Source organism: Oncorhynchus nerka, linkage group LG13 (genome assembly GCF_034236695.1).
Source record: "Oncorhynchus nerka isolate Pitt River linkage group LG13, Oner_Uvic_2.0, whole genome shotgun sequence".
Taxonomy (NCBI): Eukaryota; Metazoa; Chordata; class Actinopteri; order Salmoniformes; family Salmonidae; genus Oncorhynchus; species Oncorhynchus nerka.
This window is the reverse complement of record NC_088408.1, coordinates 87,214,404-87,229,926: the sequence shown is the minus strand read 5'-3', so window position 1 is coordinate 87,229,926 and position 15,523 is coordinate 87,214,404. Positions and strand designations below refer to the sequence as shown.

General features: G+C 43.3%; 1 protein-coding gene across 2 annotated transcripts in view; it reads right to left on the bottom strand.

Moving 5' to 3' along the window:
- The window catches only part of LOC115140704 (succinyl-CoA:3-ketoacid coenzyme A transferase 1, mitochondrial-like), a 178,364-nt gene that overhangs the window by 98,646 nt on the left and 64,195 nt on the right, over nucleotides 1-15,523 (bottom strand). For both annotated transcript variants that reach the window (XM_065026803.1, XM_065026802.1), the window contains exon 8: nucleotides 304-411. In XM_065026803.1, coding sequence (XP_064882875.1) covers nucleotides 304-411 — 108 coding nt within the window. The remainder of the gene's footprint in view (nucleotides 1-303; nucleotides 412-15,523) is intronic.

Here is a 15,523-nt window from a genome sequence, read left to right as displayed (position 1 = left end):
TATAGAGGACTTCCTGTAATATTTGGACAAAGTTGATGATGTCATCAGCACTCTCTCCCCGTCTAGTACCATTATGACTCAAACTAGTGACTGTGTTACTGTTTCAGTAGGGTTGCAGGAAGTCCAGTAACTTTCCCAAAATTCCCATATTTTACAGAAATCCTGGGTGGAGAATTCCAGAATTCCTGCTTATTATGTCCTAGTTCCGGGATTCTTCCAACCGGGATTTCTGGAAAATTTTGGGAAAGTTAGCAGAACTTTGCAACTTTAAGTATGAATCCATTGTGGTGTTTGGAGGCCCACCTCTATCCTCTTCTCGTAGCAGTCTCCCTTGATGATCCTGTGGATGTAGATACTGGGGATGTGGATGTCCTCCTCAGAAAACGTCCCCACGTCCACCACCTCCTCCACCTACACAGAAGGACAGTGGGATGAAGCAAGAACAGTGTTGGTCAGTCCAAACACTGATCCTGTGGGGTTACTCCTCAATCTCTGTACCCACCCACTTTGATCCGTTCACATTTAGAAAATACAACGTTCACCAAATCATTTTAAACCTCACTCCTCCCATCTGTCAACAGGGAGCAGGAACCACACTGTGTTCATTTTCCTATAGCTTTGACAACCACCAGGCCTGGTGAAAGCTGCCTCCATGCCTCAGCTGGGCTTAGGGTTCTTTAGAGAAGTCGAGACCCGGGGAGAGGGCTTGATCCTGGGATCAGAGGGGATGGAAGGTGGGGAGGAGGTTCTGTCCATCACAAGGAGAAAACTGGTATTACATTACAAGCTCTGTTCCAATGTCCCCTGTGTTCGCAGAAAGACTTGGAATGGTCCAAGTGTGGCCTAAGGCCAAGGGGTGTTACAAGAATCATCTCAATCATCCTCATCACCATCATCAGTAATCCATTAGTGTCAACCATCAGTGAATGACACTATGTGGAGCAAAACACAGAGATAGACACACCATTACTTCCTGTGTCACTTAGCAAGAAATCTAAACCCCACATAAGAGATGCTATTACAATTACCAAAGATAATAACCAAAGTTCATTAAAAAGCTTCAAAATTAAGCTGATTACTAAGCAACATTTTCAAAAAGCTTCCTGCTAAATCAATTCCTCCCAGAGTGAGTTCTGCCTGAGATAAAATAGTAAAGTATGATCACATTAACAGTCAAATAAATGCTGCAGTATCTGTTTTCAAAGAATTTCTGCTGTTTTGTTTCTTAGCTGGTAAATTAATCGCACAAAATCAAAGAACTACAAATCCTATATAGCCCATTCCACCTTGCGCTGCAACACTGTGCGTACGTAAAGAGCTGAGTGAAAGATTCCGTTTCAGAAGCGCTGCACACAGGAATAAAAGTTGGTATAATTGACTTGAAACGAAAGTCTATTGAAGTGAAATTTTGTCTCTGGCTATTTACATTGTTTTGTTCACAAGCTGTTTGAGTTAGGGAAGAGAAGACAATTCTATTAGTCAGACAATCTCACAGGCACAAGCATGACTCCTAAATATATGTCTCATCTGTGATATTTAGGTTAAAAGACTCAGGTCACCAAAAAATTATATTAAACTATATACCACATTACTTCTTACATGTATTGTTTTAGAAGCATGCTCATGCGTTTTTTGGTGTAATTTTAGCTGATTTTGACTGTTAATGAAATCTGAGTGGCTGGTGGATGGCTGTTGGATCAAAAAGTGAATTATGCCAGCACTCTTCTATTTACCAGAGGTATGTTGAACAAGGGAAATAGCTAGTTTGTGAACTTCAGAACCCGACTTGCAAGAATAGAAAGAACTTTGGGGTGAGCCCATTGTTTGTCGTCCCCTCTTCCCATCCTCCTGTCATGTGTTTGTTAAGGTACCCTAGCTGCCTATGAAGAGTAGTGTGAGATAACACCAAAGCTTTTTGCTGAAGAAGACCCTCACTAAGATTGAGATAGAGACTCAAAACCTATAACCTGATTTTGGAAGGAATTACCTGGAAGGCTTAAATTAAAACTACCAAAGATTATTATTCCAACGCTATACAGTAAATGCTCTGGAAAACAACAGAAACCTGGAAACACTATCCAACCAGGAACTGAGAGAGTACTGTTTAGTCTGAAGCTATATTTTATTTCCAAAAGCCAAGAAAAATACATTATATTACTTTTTGGGGCGGCAGGTAGCCTAGTGGTTAGAGCGTTGGACTAGTAACCGAAAGGTTGCAAGATCAAATCCCTGAGCTGACAAGGTCAAAATCTCTCGTTCTGCCCCTGAACAAGGCAGTTAACTTTTTTTAAGAACAAAAAATGTTGTGACTTGACTAGTAAAATAAAAGGGTAAATATTATATAAGGACTGAATGCTAAATTAAGTCTGCCAAGCTTCATACAACTTCAATTAGCACTGACGTGTCAAGTGAGAGGTGTCAAAGCCCTTTAGCCCAACAATGGCAGGAGAGTCGCAGTGTACTCCAACCAAATGGAGAGGCCTTAGAAGCTACCTCCCGCTGTTCAGAGGTAATTAAAATACAGTACCCTGTGTATGTAAAGAATGATAAGGCAAGAAAATATCACAAAATGAAGCTCCTTATGGAAAATCAAGAGACACTTCTTGCTGACTATTATAAAAATGGGAACGTCATCAACCTCATCTTCGACACAAACCATCCCCTGGCATGGCACAGTGCTATATTAGCACACTACCCCTCTGTTAAGAGAGGGGGTGTTAACGAGGTGTGGAAACTCAGGATACTAGACAACGAGGACTCTGAGTCAGCTAAAATACATCTCTATAAGTCTGGAACAGTAATAGTACAGTAATAGTACAGGGCAACCACAAACAGTTTCAGCTGGACTTTCACCTAATCAAAGAATTAGCCCAGCAGGAGAAGCTCTCCCTTGAGAAAGATACCCCCACCCGAGTGGGTCAGACATCTTCATTATAGAACCCCACAGACAAGCAACCCCAAGCGGAAAGTCAACCTCCCAGCACACAGTACTAGCCCCTCATTGAAATTAAGGACACATTAACCCAGCTGGAGGTACGGCAGGTGTAGCTGGAATAGCAGGTGATTATACTCCAGTCAGCACAAACCCAGACAACAGTCCAGCACAACAACACCCCCGTAACCAGACCCGGAGAGCTGGAGGTGGAGAGAGACATATATGCACTCTGGACTGTGGTGACACAACTTCAACAATATAAAAAGCAGGAGCAGGAGAAGAACAGAACACTAGAGGAGAGGATCAGACTGCTGGAGGAGTTGGTGAGCGGGATGGCTTGTGAAGGAGAACAACCCACTAGAGAGGTGGCAGAGAAGCCAGAAGAATAGAACACTAGAGGAGAGGATCAGACTGCTGGAGGAGTTGGTGAGCGGGATGGCTTGTGAAGGAGAACAACCCACTAGAGAGGTGGCAGAGAAGCCAGAAGAACAGAACACTAGAGGAGAGGATCAGACTGCTGGAGGAGTTGGTGAGCGGGATGGCTTGTGAAGGAGAACAACCCACTAGAGAGGTGGCAGAGAAGCCAGAAGAACAGAACACTAGAGGAGAGGATCAGACTGCTAGAGGAGTTGGTGAGCGGGATGGCTTGTGAAGGAGAACAACCCACTAGAGAGGTGGCAGAGAAGCCAGAAGAACAGCCCAAGTCAGCTGCTGGAGGAGTTGGTGAGCAGACAAAAGTCAGACTGCTAGAGGAGTTGGTGAGCGGGATGGCTTGTGAAGGAGAACAACCCACTAGAGAGGTGGCAGAGAAGCCAGAAGAACAGCCCACCTCAGCTCCAGACAAAAGTCTCGACACCCCAGCAGAACAGTCCACACCAGACCCTTTACCACAACGACATCACAGCAGAACATACAAATGAAGAACCCCAAGACCAGGGGATCTCCCCCAGGGGATCCCCCCACTGATTGTACTCCTTACGGACACAAATGGGAAATATATAGGAGAAAATAAACTTTTTCCCAAACACAGTGCGTCTCTGGTGTCCAAACACCCAGCGCGCCCTAGACATCCTGTCTGAGGACCAACTAGGTTCACCTAGCCACACAATAATACACACAGGTACAAACGACCTGAGAACACAGCAGGTAAGGGTGGCCACAGCACTGAAGGGAGTGATTGAAAAATCTTCTTTTGCTTTCCCCAATGCACAAGTGGTCCACACTGCTACCACGAAGGAAACCATACAGCGAGAAAACAAGTATTTCCCGTGACTGTGCCTCAAAACCAAATGATTACCTGGCCCACCACTCCACCCTAGACTTGAACAGCCTCTTTGACCAGGTCCACCTAAACAAGGCAGCAGTGCCCACCTTCGCCCGGACTCTAAAGGACATCGCTCTCAAACGCAGCCCCAACACTTCACACAGGAGCAACAGATCAATGTAGACACCCCGCCCAGACCAGTAAGACACTCTCCCAGACCTGCAGGACCCACCCCCCCTGGACCTAAACATAGAGGACCCACGCCGAGAGGACCTACATCCAGACCACAGCACCACCAGCCACATACACACACACACACACACACCAAGTCAACCACACCCACACCCCATTTAGGCCCCCACATATCAGACCTATTCCCCTCCTGACCACCCCATCCACCCCCGCAAAGAAGGCCTAAACATGGAAGTCACACATACGCCCAGGCCGTGAGCAGGCAAACAGGCCCAACCCCCACTCTTACACTAGCCCAAGCCAATGGCATGTATCAGATGCTCAGCATCATGTATGGATATTCTAGTGGGGAATATAGGTAGCACACAGGAGGACATCTCTCTCTGTTAAGATCATTTCCTTTAGATTTTCTAGCCAAATGTAAAATGTTCCTGTTTTGATTAATTTAATGGAGTGAGTTAGGTCTGCTCTATACCAAATTAGCATACCCCCTGAGTCCCTTAAGGAAAGCTTTGACTATGTAGACTCAGTGAGCATAGCCTTGCTATTAAGAAAGGCCGCTGTAGACAGACCTGGCTCAAGAGATGACAGGCTATGTGCACACTGCCCACAAAATACGGTGGAAACTGAGCTGCACTTCATAACGTCCTGCCCAATGTATGACCATATTAGAGACTCAAATTTCCACCAGATTACACAGATTCACAAAGAATTTGAAAACAAACCGGATTTTGATAAACTCCCATATCTACTGGGTGAAATACCACAGTGTGCCATCACAGCAACAATAATGGTGACCTGTTGCCACAAGAAAAGGGCAACCAGTGAAGAACAAAACACCAATGTAAATACAAACCATATTTATGCTTATTTATTTTCCCTTTTGTACTTTAACCATTTGTACATTGTTACAACACAGTATATATACATATGACATTTGTAATGTCATTATTCTTTTGGAACTTCTGTGAGTGTAATGTTTACTGTTAATTTTTTTGTTTATTTCACTTTTGTATATTATCTACTTCACTTGCTTTGGTAATGTTAACAACATTTCCCATGCCAATAAATCCCCTTGAATTGAATGGAATTGAGAGAGAAAGAGACATCAAGAGAATGCTAGCGAGAAGAAGAGGCACTCAGGGACTCTTCCAGGAACAATAAGCTTTTATAATATGATACTGAAATCTTTCCTCCTCAGACTCAGAAGGGAGACACGTGAGAGAGAGGGAGCAGAAAGGGAGATAGAGAGAGAGAGCAAATCGACTTGCCACGTCTTAAATCCAAAGCTCAGAGGACGAGGGGAACGATAAGAGATCTTCAAATCCATACAGGAAGGGTTACTAAGTGTGACAACATAATTCCTGACCCTCTACATTGTCCACTCCAGTGTAAGAGTGTACAGTGAGTGTACAAAACATTACCGCCACCTTCCTAATATTGAGTTCAGCCGCCACCTTTTGCCCTCAGAACAGCCTCAAAGCAAAGCGTTCCACAGGGATGCTGGCCCATGTTGCCTCCAATGTTTCCCACAGTTGTGTGAAGTTGGCTGGATGTTGTTTGGGTGGTGGACCATTCTTGATACACATAGGAAACTGTTGTCGTGTCTTTGGCTATGCCGGATTAAGTGATATGACATGCTATTCTATAAAATCCTTTCTCTGTAATTAATATTACCTGATTGAGCTAATCATGTAAATGTAATTAACTAGAAAGTCAGGCACCACAAAATAATATTTATAGAGCTGTTATCTTCCGAATAAACTCTTAAAGACCTAGTAATATTTTACATCAATAGCAGTTAATATTAATCGTCACCTTAATTCAGTCTCATCTGAAAGTTGTACATTCTTGGTTATGTTCACGAACCCTGGCTAACAAGTTGAATCAGCAATACAAAATTGGGTTTAATTCTTTATTGACTAAATACCTAACTAATCACACAGAATTACATATACACAGAATGAATCATACCTTGGAAAAGGAAAATGCTATAAATATTTACACTGAGCTGCGCTTCAATAGGTTGGTGGTAGATGGAAGGCCGTGTTGCCCAACAGAGTCCTTTGAAGAGTGTCTCTAGTGGTGAACGGGAAACGTTGTAGTGTCGTCATTGGGTGGTAGGTGGGATACTCTGTCTGTCCTTTCCTAGCCCACGTTTTTAGCTGTTGTTGCTAACTCAACGGCTAGCAGGTATCACTTCTTTAGTGAATAAGAGTTCAAAGTTCATACCATTCACAACCAAAGCTCACGCTGAGGTTGGCTTAGTTCTGTAGTTGACATGTTAGTCCTTTTTAACGTATGGACCGTCGTCCTCACAACAGGAGGTTACATTTTCGTCAAGGGCTTATATAGTGGAGGGAGAAGGGTGTGTTTTCATAGTTTTATAACCCATGTCTCTTCACAGGGGCAGGCCACTGATTGAGCAGAGCCCTAACCTTATGAAAACCCAAATCTCTCATTTGGAAGCTAAAATTACATTTAATCTTTTCACCAAAATGTTTATATTCAACCATTTAAATTGTACAACAATTCCATGTGAATCTGATAACGATAATGTGTAGACTTTCCACTGTACCGTTTATGTCATCCTATCATTGATGAGAATGTCTCAGATGACAACCGAACTGACATCATATTCATTAAGTACCAACGCATATGTTCAACTGGTTGGATTACCAAAATATGGTTCATTTCCCCCCACCTTCTGATGTTCCCATAATCTCTATGTTAACCAAGGGATTTTCAATAGTCACATCAGTAGGGTAGAGAGAGGAAAAAGGGGGGAGAGGTATTTATGACTGTCATAAACCTACCCCCAGGCCAGCATCATGACACTGTTGAGTGTGAAAAACACAGCAGCGTTGCAGTTTTTTACACAAACTGGTGCACCTGGGCCTGGCACCTACTACCATACCCTGTTCAAAGGCACTTACATCTTGTGTCTTGCCCATTCACCCTCATACTACAGTGGCAAGAAAAAGTATGTGGAATTACCTGGTAATTACCCTTTGGAATTACCTGGATTTCTGCATAAAATTGGTCATACAATTTTATCTGATCTTCATCTAGGTCACAACAATACACAGTCTGCTTAAACTAATAACACACAAACAATTATCGGTTTTCATGTCTCTATTCAACGTACTGCGTAAACATTCAGTGTTGGTTGGAAAAAGTATGTGAACCCTTGTATTTAATAACTGGTTGTCGGGGCTGTGTTTCTGGACCTAAGGAAGGCTTTTGATACTGTTAAACAATTTTGTGATGAGAATCTCATGGTTAAGTTAAACTTTTCCCCCGATGCTTTGAGATGGATGAAATCATACCTTGAAGGCAGAACTCAGTGTGTCAAAGTGAGCAATAAGCTGCCGCCCACTCTTAGCTATGATGTGGGCGTGCCCCAAGGGTCAATACTGGGGCCCCTCCTGTTCAGCCTGTACATTACTGATCTGCCTTCTGTCTGTACTGGGTCTGAAGTTCAAATGTATGCAGATGATACAGTGATATATGTGCATGCAAAGAGCAAACAACAAGCTGCACAAGAACTCACTACTGTAATGGTCCAGGTTACAAAGTGGCTCAGTGACTCGTGTTTGCATCTCAATGTGAAAAAAACTGTTTGCATGTTCTTCACAAAGAGGGCAACATATGCTACTGAGCCAGATGTCTATGTGTCAGGGGAGATGCTCAAGGTGGTATCTGATTTTAAGTACCTTGGCATCATACTTGATTCCAACCTCTTTTAAAAAGCATGTGGAAAAAGGTCATTCAGATAACCAAATTCAACCTAGCTAATTTCCGATTTATACGAAATTGTTTGACTACAGAGGTAGCAAAACTGTACTTCAAATCTATGATACTCCCCCACTTAACATACTGCTTGACTAGTTGGGCCCAAGCTTGCTGTACAACATTAAAACCTATTCAGTCGGTCTACAAACAGGCTCTCAAAGTGCTTGATAGGAAGCCCAATAGCAATCATCACTGTTACATCCTCAGAAAGCATGAGCTCCTGAGTTGGGAAAATATTGTGCAATACACCGAAGCATGTCTTGTATTCAAGATCCTAAATGGCCTGGCTCACCCTCCACTCAGTATTTTTGTTAAACAGAAAACCCAAACATATGGCAGCAGATCCACAGGGTCTGCCATGAGAGGTGACTGTAATAGTTCCCTTAAGGAGAAGCATCTTTAGTAAATCCGCTTTCTCTGTGAGAGCTTCCCATGTCTGGAATACACTGCCATCAGACACACATAACTGCACCACATATCACACTTTCACAAAATCAAATCAAATCAAATTTGATTTGTCACATAGACATGGTTAGCAGATGTTAATGCGAGTGTAGCGAAATGCTTGTGCTTCTAGTTCCGACAATGCAGTAATAACCAACAAGTAATCTAGCTAACAATTCCAAAACTACTACCTTATAGACACAAGTGTAAGGGGATAAAGAATATGTACATAAAGATATATGAATGAGTGATGGTACAGAGCGGCATAGGCAAGATACAGTAGATGTTATTGAGTGCAGTATATACATATGAGATGAGTATGTAAACAAAGTGGCATAGTTAAAGTGGCTAGTGATACATGTATTACATAAGGATGCAGTAGATGATATAGAGTACAGTATATACATATACATATGAGATGAAAAATGTAGGGTATGTAAACATTATATTAGGTAGCATTGTTTAAAGTGGCTAGTGATATATTTTACATAATTTCCCATCAATTCACATTATTAAAGTGGCTGGAGTTGAGTCAGTGTGTTGGCAGCAGCCACTCAATGTTAGTGGTGGCTGTTTAACAGTCTGATGGCCTTGAGATAGAAGCTGTTTTTCAGTCTCTCGGTCCCAGCTTTGATGCACCTGTACTGATCTCGCCTTCTGGACGATAGCGGGGTGAACAGGCAGTGGCTCGGGTGGTTGTTGTCCTTGATGATCTTTATGGCCTTCCTGTGACATCGGGTGGTGTAGGTCTCCTGGAGGGCAGGTAGTTTGCCCCCGGTGATGCGTTGTGCAGACCTCACTACCCTCTGGAGAGCCTTACGGTTGTGGACGGAGCAGTTGCCGTACCAGGCAGTGATACAGCCCAACAGGATGCTCTCGACTGTGCATCTGTAGAAGTTTGTGAGTGCTTTTGGTGACAAGCCGAATTTCTTCAGCCTCCTGAGGTTGAAGAGGCGCTGCTGCGCCTTCTTCATGATGCTGTCTGTGTGGGTGGACCAATTCAGTTTGTCTGTGATGTGTACGCCGAGGAACTTAAAACTTACTACCCTCTCCACTACTGTTCCATCAATGTGGATAGGGGGGTGTTCCCTCTGCTGTTTCCTGAAGTCCACAATCATCTCCTTAGTTTTGTTGACATTGAGTGTGAGGTTATTTTCCTGACACCACACTCCGAGGGCCCTCACCTCCTCCCTGTAGGCCGTCTCGTTGTTGTTGGTAATCAAGCCTACCACTGTTGTGTCGTCCGCAAACTTGATGATTGAGTTGGAGGCGTGCGTGGCTTGCTGCTTTTTGTTCTGTTGCTCTGTCTGTATGCTACATCTTGTTTGTTCTATGTTGCTCTGTCAGTATGCTACATCTTGCTTGTTCTAGGTTGCTCTGTCAGTATGCTACATCTTGCTTGTTCTATGTTGCTCTGTCAGTATGCTATGTCTTGCTTGTCCTATGTTGCTCTGCGTGTGCTCACTGCTCAATGATTGTCTATATTGTAATTGTTTTTAATAACCTGCCCAGGGAATGCGGTTGAAAATTAGCCGGCTGGCTAAAACCGGCACTTTTACTGAAACGTTGATTAATGTGCACTGTCCCTGTAAAAATGTAAAAAACTCAAACTCAAATGGCAGAAATAAACTCAACCAAACGTTTTCTGTAGTTGCGGATCAGACCTGCACAACAGTCAGGAGGAATTTTGGACCATTCATCTTTACAAAACTGTTTCAGTTCAGCAATATTCTTAGGATGTCTGGTGTGAATCGCACTCGAGATCATGGCACAGCATTTTAAAATCGGTTGAGGTCAGGACTCTGACTGGGCCACTCCAGAAGGCGTTTTTTCTTATGTTGAAGCCATTCTGTTGTTGATTTACTTCTGTGTTTTGAGTCGTTGTCCTGTTGCATCACCCAACTTCTGTTGAGCTTCAATTGGCGGGCAGATAGCCTTACATTCTCCTGTAAAATGTCTTGATAAACTTGGGAATTCATATTTCTGTCAATGATAGCAAACTGTTCAGGCTCTGAAGCAGCCCCAAACCATGATGCTCCCTCCACCATACTTTACAATTGGGATGAGGTTTTGATCTTGGTATGCTGTGCCATTTTTTTTGTGTTCTTTCCAAACAACTCAACTTTAGTTTAATCTGTCCACAGAACATTTTGCCAGTAGCGCTGTGGAACATCCAGCTGTTTTTTTGCAAACTTCAGACGTCAAAAAAAAAAACATTGCTGCACAACAGTGACTTCTTCCGTGGTGTTCTCCCATGAACACCATTCTTGTTTAGTGTTTTACGTATCGTAGACACGTCAACAGAGATGTTCACATGTTCCAGAGATTTCTGTAAGTCTTTAGCTGACACTCTGGGATTCTTATTAACCTCATTAACCCTGAACAAGGCAGTTAACCCACTGTTCCTAGGCCATCATTGAAAATAAGAATTTGTTCTTAACTGTCTTGCCTAGTTAAATAAAATGTAAAAAAAAAAAAATTGAGCATTCACTGCTCTTGCAGTCATCTTTGCAGGACAGCCACTCCTAGGGAGAGTAGCAACAATGTTGAAATTTCTCCATTTATGGACAATTTCTCTTACTGTGGACTGATTAACATCAAGGCTTTTAGAGATACTTTTGTAACCCTTTCCAGCTTTATGCAAGTCAACAATTCTAAATCTTAGGTCTTCTGAGATCTCTTTTGTTCGAGGCAAGGTTCACATCAGGCAATGCTTCTTGTGAATAGCAAACTCAATATAGACAAGAAAAATAAACTAATAACACACAAATTATTGTAAGTACACTGTGTTTGGATATTGTTGTGACAATTGACGTATGACTAATTTACGCAGAAATCCAGGTCATTCTAAAGGGTTCACATACTTTTTCTTGCCACTGTATATCCATGTCTCAGGGCTTAAAAATCATTCTTTAATCAGTCTCCTCCCCTTGATTGACACTGATTGAAGTATATTCAACAAGTGACATCAATAAGGGATCATAGCTTTTACCAGGATTCACCTGGTCAGTTTATATCATGGAAAGAGAAGGTGTCCTTAATGTTTTGTACAGTCAGTGTATATTTATTCCATCCACACTAGGGGGATAGGTAGGCATTTACAGACACATTGAGTCCCTCCTATCTCGGCTTCGTCTCCCTCAGCACTCTACAATGACAGACAGACGAGCCAATGGGTGAGAGCCGAATGGATCCCATCTTAGCGTTGTCATGGATACAGGAGCTTTGGTGGAGAGCCGGGGGCGGTTTAGGGCTGTAAAGTGAGGCGCTCTCTCTCCCTCTCTCTGGGTTAAATCTCTGAATGTACGCAGCAAAAGGGGAGCCAGGGGCTTTGGGTGGGGGGAGGGGGCGTGACAGTTTGATGCACACACACACACACACTTCAGTAGCTTTGTCTCTGGGTGCTCTAAAGCTGAGTGTCATTAGCAGCAGATAGGGGACTGACATCTCTAGCAGTAGCACTGAGACTAGTGACGGATCTAAGGATGACTAGGGCTGACTACACTACTACACTGCTGACACTAACACACATTGTTTCAGCGACTGAATATATCAGAATTGAATCAGCAATAAACCGACAGAAGGTGTCATCTGGCCCTACTGATGAGGAAATGGGTCCTCTGAATCAGGGAATCAGTTCATTGGCTGAGTAACTTAGCACAATCCAGTCCCAATACTCTCTAAAGCTCTCTTATCTCTATCACTTCACCAGCACCGATTCCACCATAGTTGTACTAAATGTATTAAATAGGCAATAGCTTAGAGCTATCAGGAAAGGAGGATTATTGGAGGATTAGTCAATGTGAAATATACTTCTTCAGATGGGTTGCAGCGGTGTCAGTGAGTGACTGACAAGCCGTGCTAGTGGTTCAGAGTCCTTATGGCTTGTTGTCTAATTGTCACTAGTGCTCTGATTAACTGTGGATTTAGGGGTGGGACTCAACTTCTGTAAGACTGCTTTAATAGCCTACATCCTAGATACTCAATTCAATCAACAGTCCAGCATCAATGCTTTCTCAAAGGGTTATAAAATGATGATGACGATGATACTGTAAGGCGGATCCTCACCCCATCCACTGCCAATGAGAAGATGAGCAGTGAATTACGCCCAGTTCCTACCACCATCCTGTCTCTCTAACATGCCTCACTGCACACAGTCTTCAGCTCAGTGTTTTTTTTGCCTATGCTAAACCCGGCCAGGCGAGCGCAATAAACAAAACTAACCCAGGCCAGCACAATAAACAAACTAACCCAGGCCAGCACAATAAACAAACTAACCCAGGCCAGCACAATAAACAAACTAACCCAGGCCAGCACAATAAACAAACTAGCCTGGGCCCGGGCCAGCTAAATTAACAAACAAACCTGGGCCCGGGACAGCACAATAAACAAACTAACCTGGGCCCGGGACAGCACAATGAACAAACTAACCCAGGCCAGCAGAACAAACAAACTAACCCAGGCCAATAAATGAACAAACTAACCCAGGCCCAGGCCAACACAATGAACAAACTAACCCAGGTCCAGACAATAAACAAACTAACCCAGGTCCAGACAATAAACAAACTAACCCAGGTCCAGACAATAAACAAACTAACCCAGGTCCACACAAACAAACTAACCCAGGTCCAGACAATAAACAAACTAACCCAGGTCCAGACAATAAACAAACTAACCCAGGTCCAGACAATAAACAAACTAACCCAGGTCCAGACAATAAACAAACTAACCCAGGTCCACACAAACAAACTAACCCAGGTCCAGACAATAAACAAACTAACCCAGGCCCACACAATAAACAAACTAACCCAGGCCCACACAATAAACAAACTAACCCAGGCCCACACAATAAACAAACTAACCCAGGCCCACACAATAAACAAACTAACCCAGGTCCAGACCTTAAACAAACTAACCCAGGTCCACACAAACAAACTAACCCAGGTCCAGACAATAAACAAACTAACCCAGGCCCACACAAACAAACTAACCCAGGTCCAGACAATAAACAAACTAACCCAGGCCCACACAATAAACAAACTAACCCAGGCCCACACAATAAACAAACTAACCCAGGTCCACACAATAAACAAACTAACCCAGGCCCACACAATAAACAAACTAACCCAGGTCCACACAATAAACAAACTAACCCAGGCCCACACAATAAACAAACTAACCCAGGTCCAGACAATAAACAAACTAACCCAGGTCCAGACAATAAACAAACTAACCCAGGTCCAGACAATAAACAATCTAACCCAGGTCCAGACAATAAACAAACTAACCCAGGTCCAGACAATAAACAAACTAACCCAGGCCCACACAATAAACAAACTAACCCAGGTCCAGACAATAAACAAACTAACCCAGGCCCACACAATAAACAAACTAACCCAGGTCCACACAATAAACAAACTAACCCAGGTCCAGACAATAAACAAACTAACCCAGGTCCAGACAATAAACAAACTAACCCAGGTCCAGACAATAAACAAACTAACCCAGGTCCAGACAATAAACAAACTAACCCAGGTCCAGACAATAAACAAACTAACCCAGGTCCAGACAATAAACAAACTAACCCAGGTCCAGACAATAAACAAACTAACCCAGGTCCAGACAATAAACAAACTAACCCAGGTCCAGACAATAAACAAACTAACCCAGGTCCAGACAATAAACAAACTAACCCAGGTCCAGACAATAAACAAACTAACCCAGGTCCAGACAATAAACAAACTCAACATATTTAAATATTCTGTGTGTATGAAGGGCCCAGTGGGGATCTGTGCATGCGTGTGAGGTGGCAGCAGGACTCAGAGCTGGAATGATTCAGACAAACACACACACAGGCGTGGCACATAGCGCACATTCATAGTGCCAGTGTAACACACACACTGCAAGAACGCACATTGATATTCCCCTGTATGTAGTAGCATTTTCACATCAATGAGAGCGGAGAGAGGCTTGAAGTGTGCTGGCAGAGAGACACAGGGAATGAAAGGCCCCAGGGACACATGCACCTTATTCTTGTCAGTTTGTTCTTTTTTAGGGCTCTGAGCCCTGTCAGGGTTTATTAATCTCAAACGGATGGCCAGCCACCATTATGAAACACTGTGTGTGTTCTTGTGCCCTGCCCTTGTCTGTGTTGTGGCAATCTATCCCCATATTCACCATCTTCAGACAGACGTATTATTAGATCAAAACGTCATGGCACAGCTCGCTGATCTGATCAATGGAAATGCATAAACCAGAAGTACAGGAGACGCATGTTCATCCACCCCTTACCCACAAACTCACACAACACACAGTGGTGCAGTGGAGGGTAAATGCAAGTCAACGCACTTCACACACTTTTTGGAGGAAAAAGTATCGCAAGGAAAGGGAGCGTACCTTTTTTCACTGTGACTGACGATCAGAGTTTACACACCACTAAATCAATGCACACACAGAATCACACATACACACACACAGAATCACACATACACGCACAGAATCACACATACACACACAGAATCACACATACACACACACACAGAAGCACACATTCACACACAGAAGCACACATACACACACAGAAGCACACATACACACACAGAAGCACACATTCACAAACAGAAGCACACATACACACACAGTCAACTCTGCTGTTCTATTTATAGACTATTTACTCAACTGCGTGACTGTGACGACCCTCCCACTCTGTCTGCTGTATTCTCTCTGTTATTTCCTTATTAGGATGCTGGTGGGCGGAGTTGGGAGGGTCGTCAGCTACATGGGAAACACCTGGGCCCGGTGTCTCCCAGGATAAATACACCACTTCCCCATTCATGGAGGAGACTCTCTCCATGCAGACACCCTCTGTAGATTGTGTTGTGGTTCTTGATGGC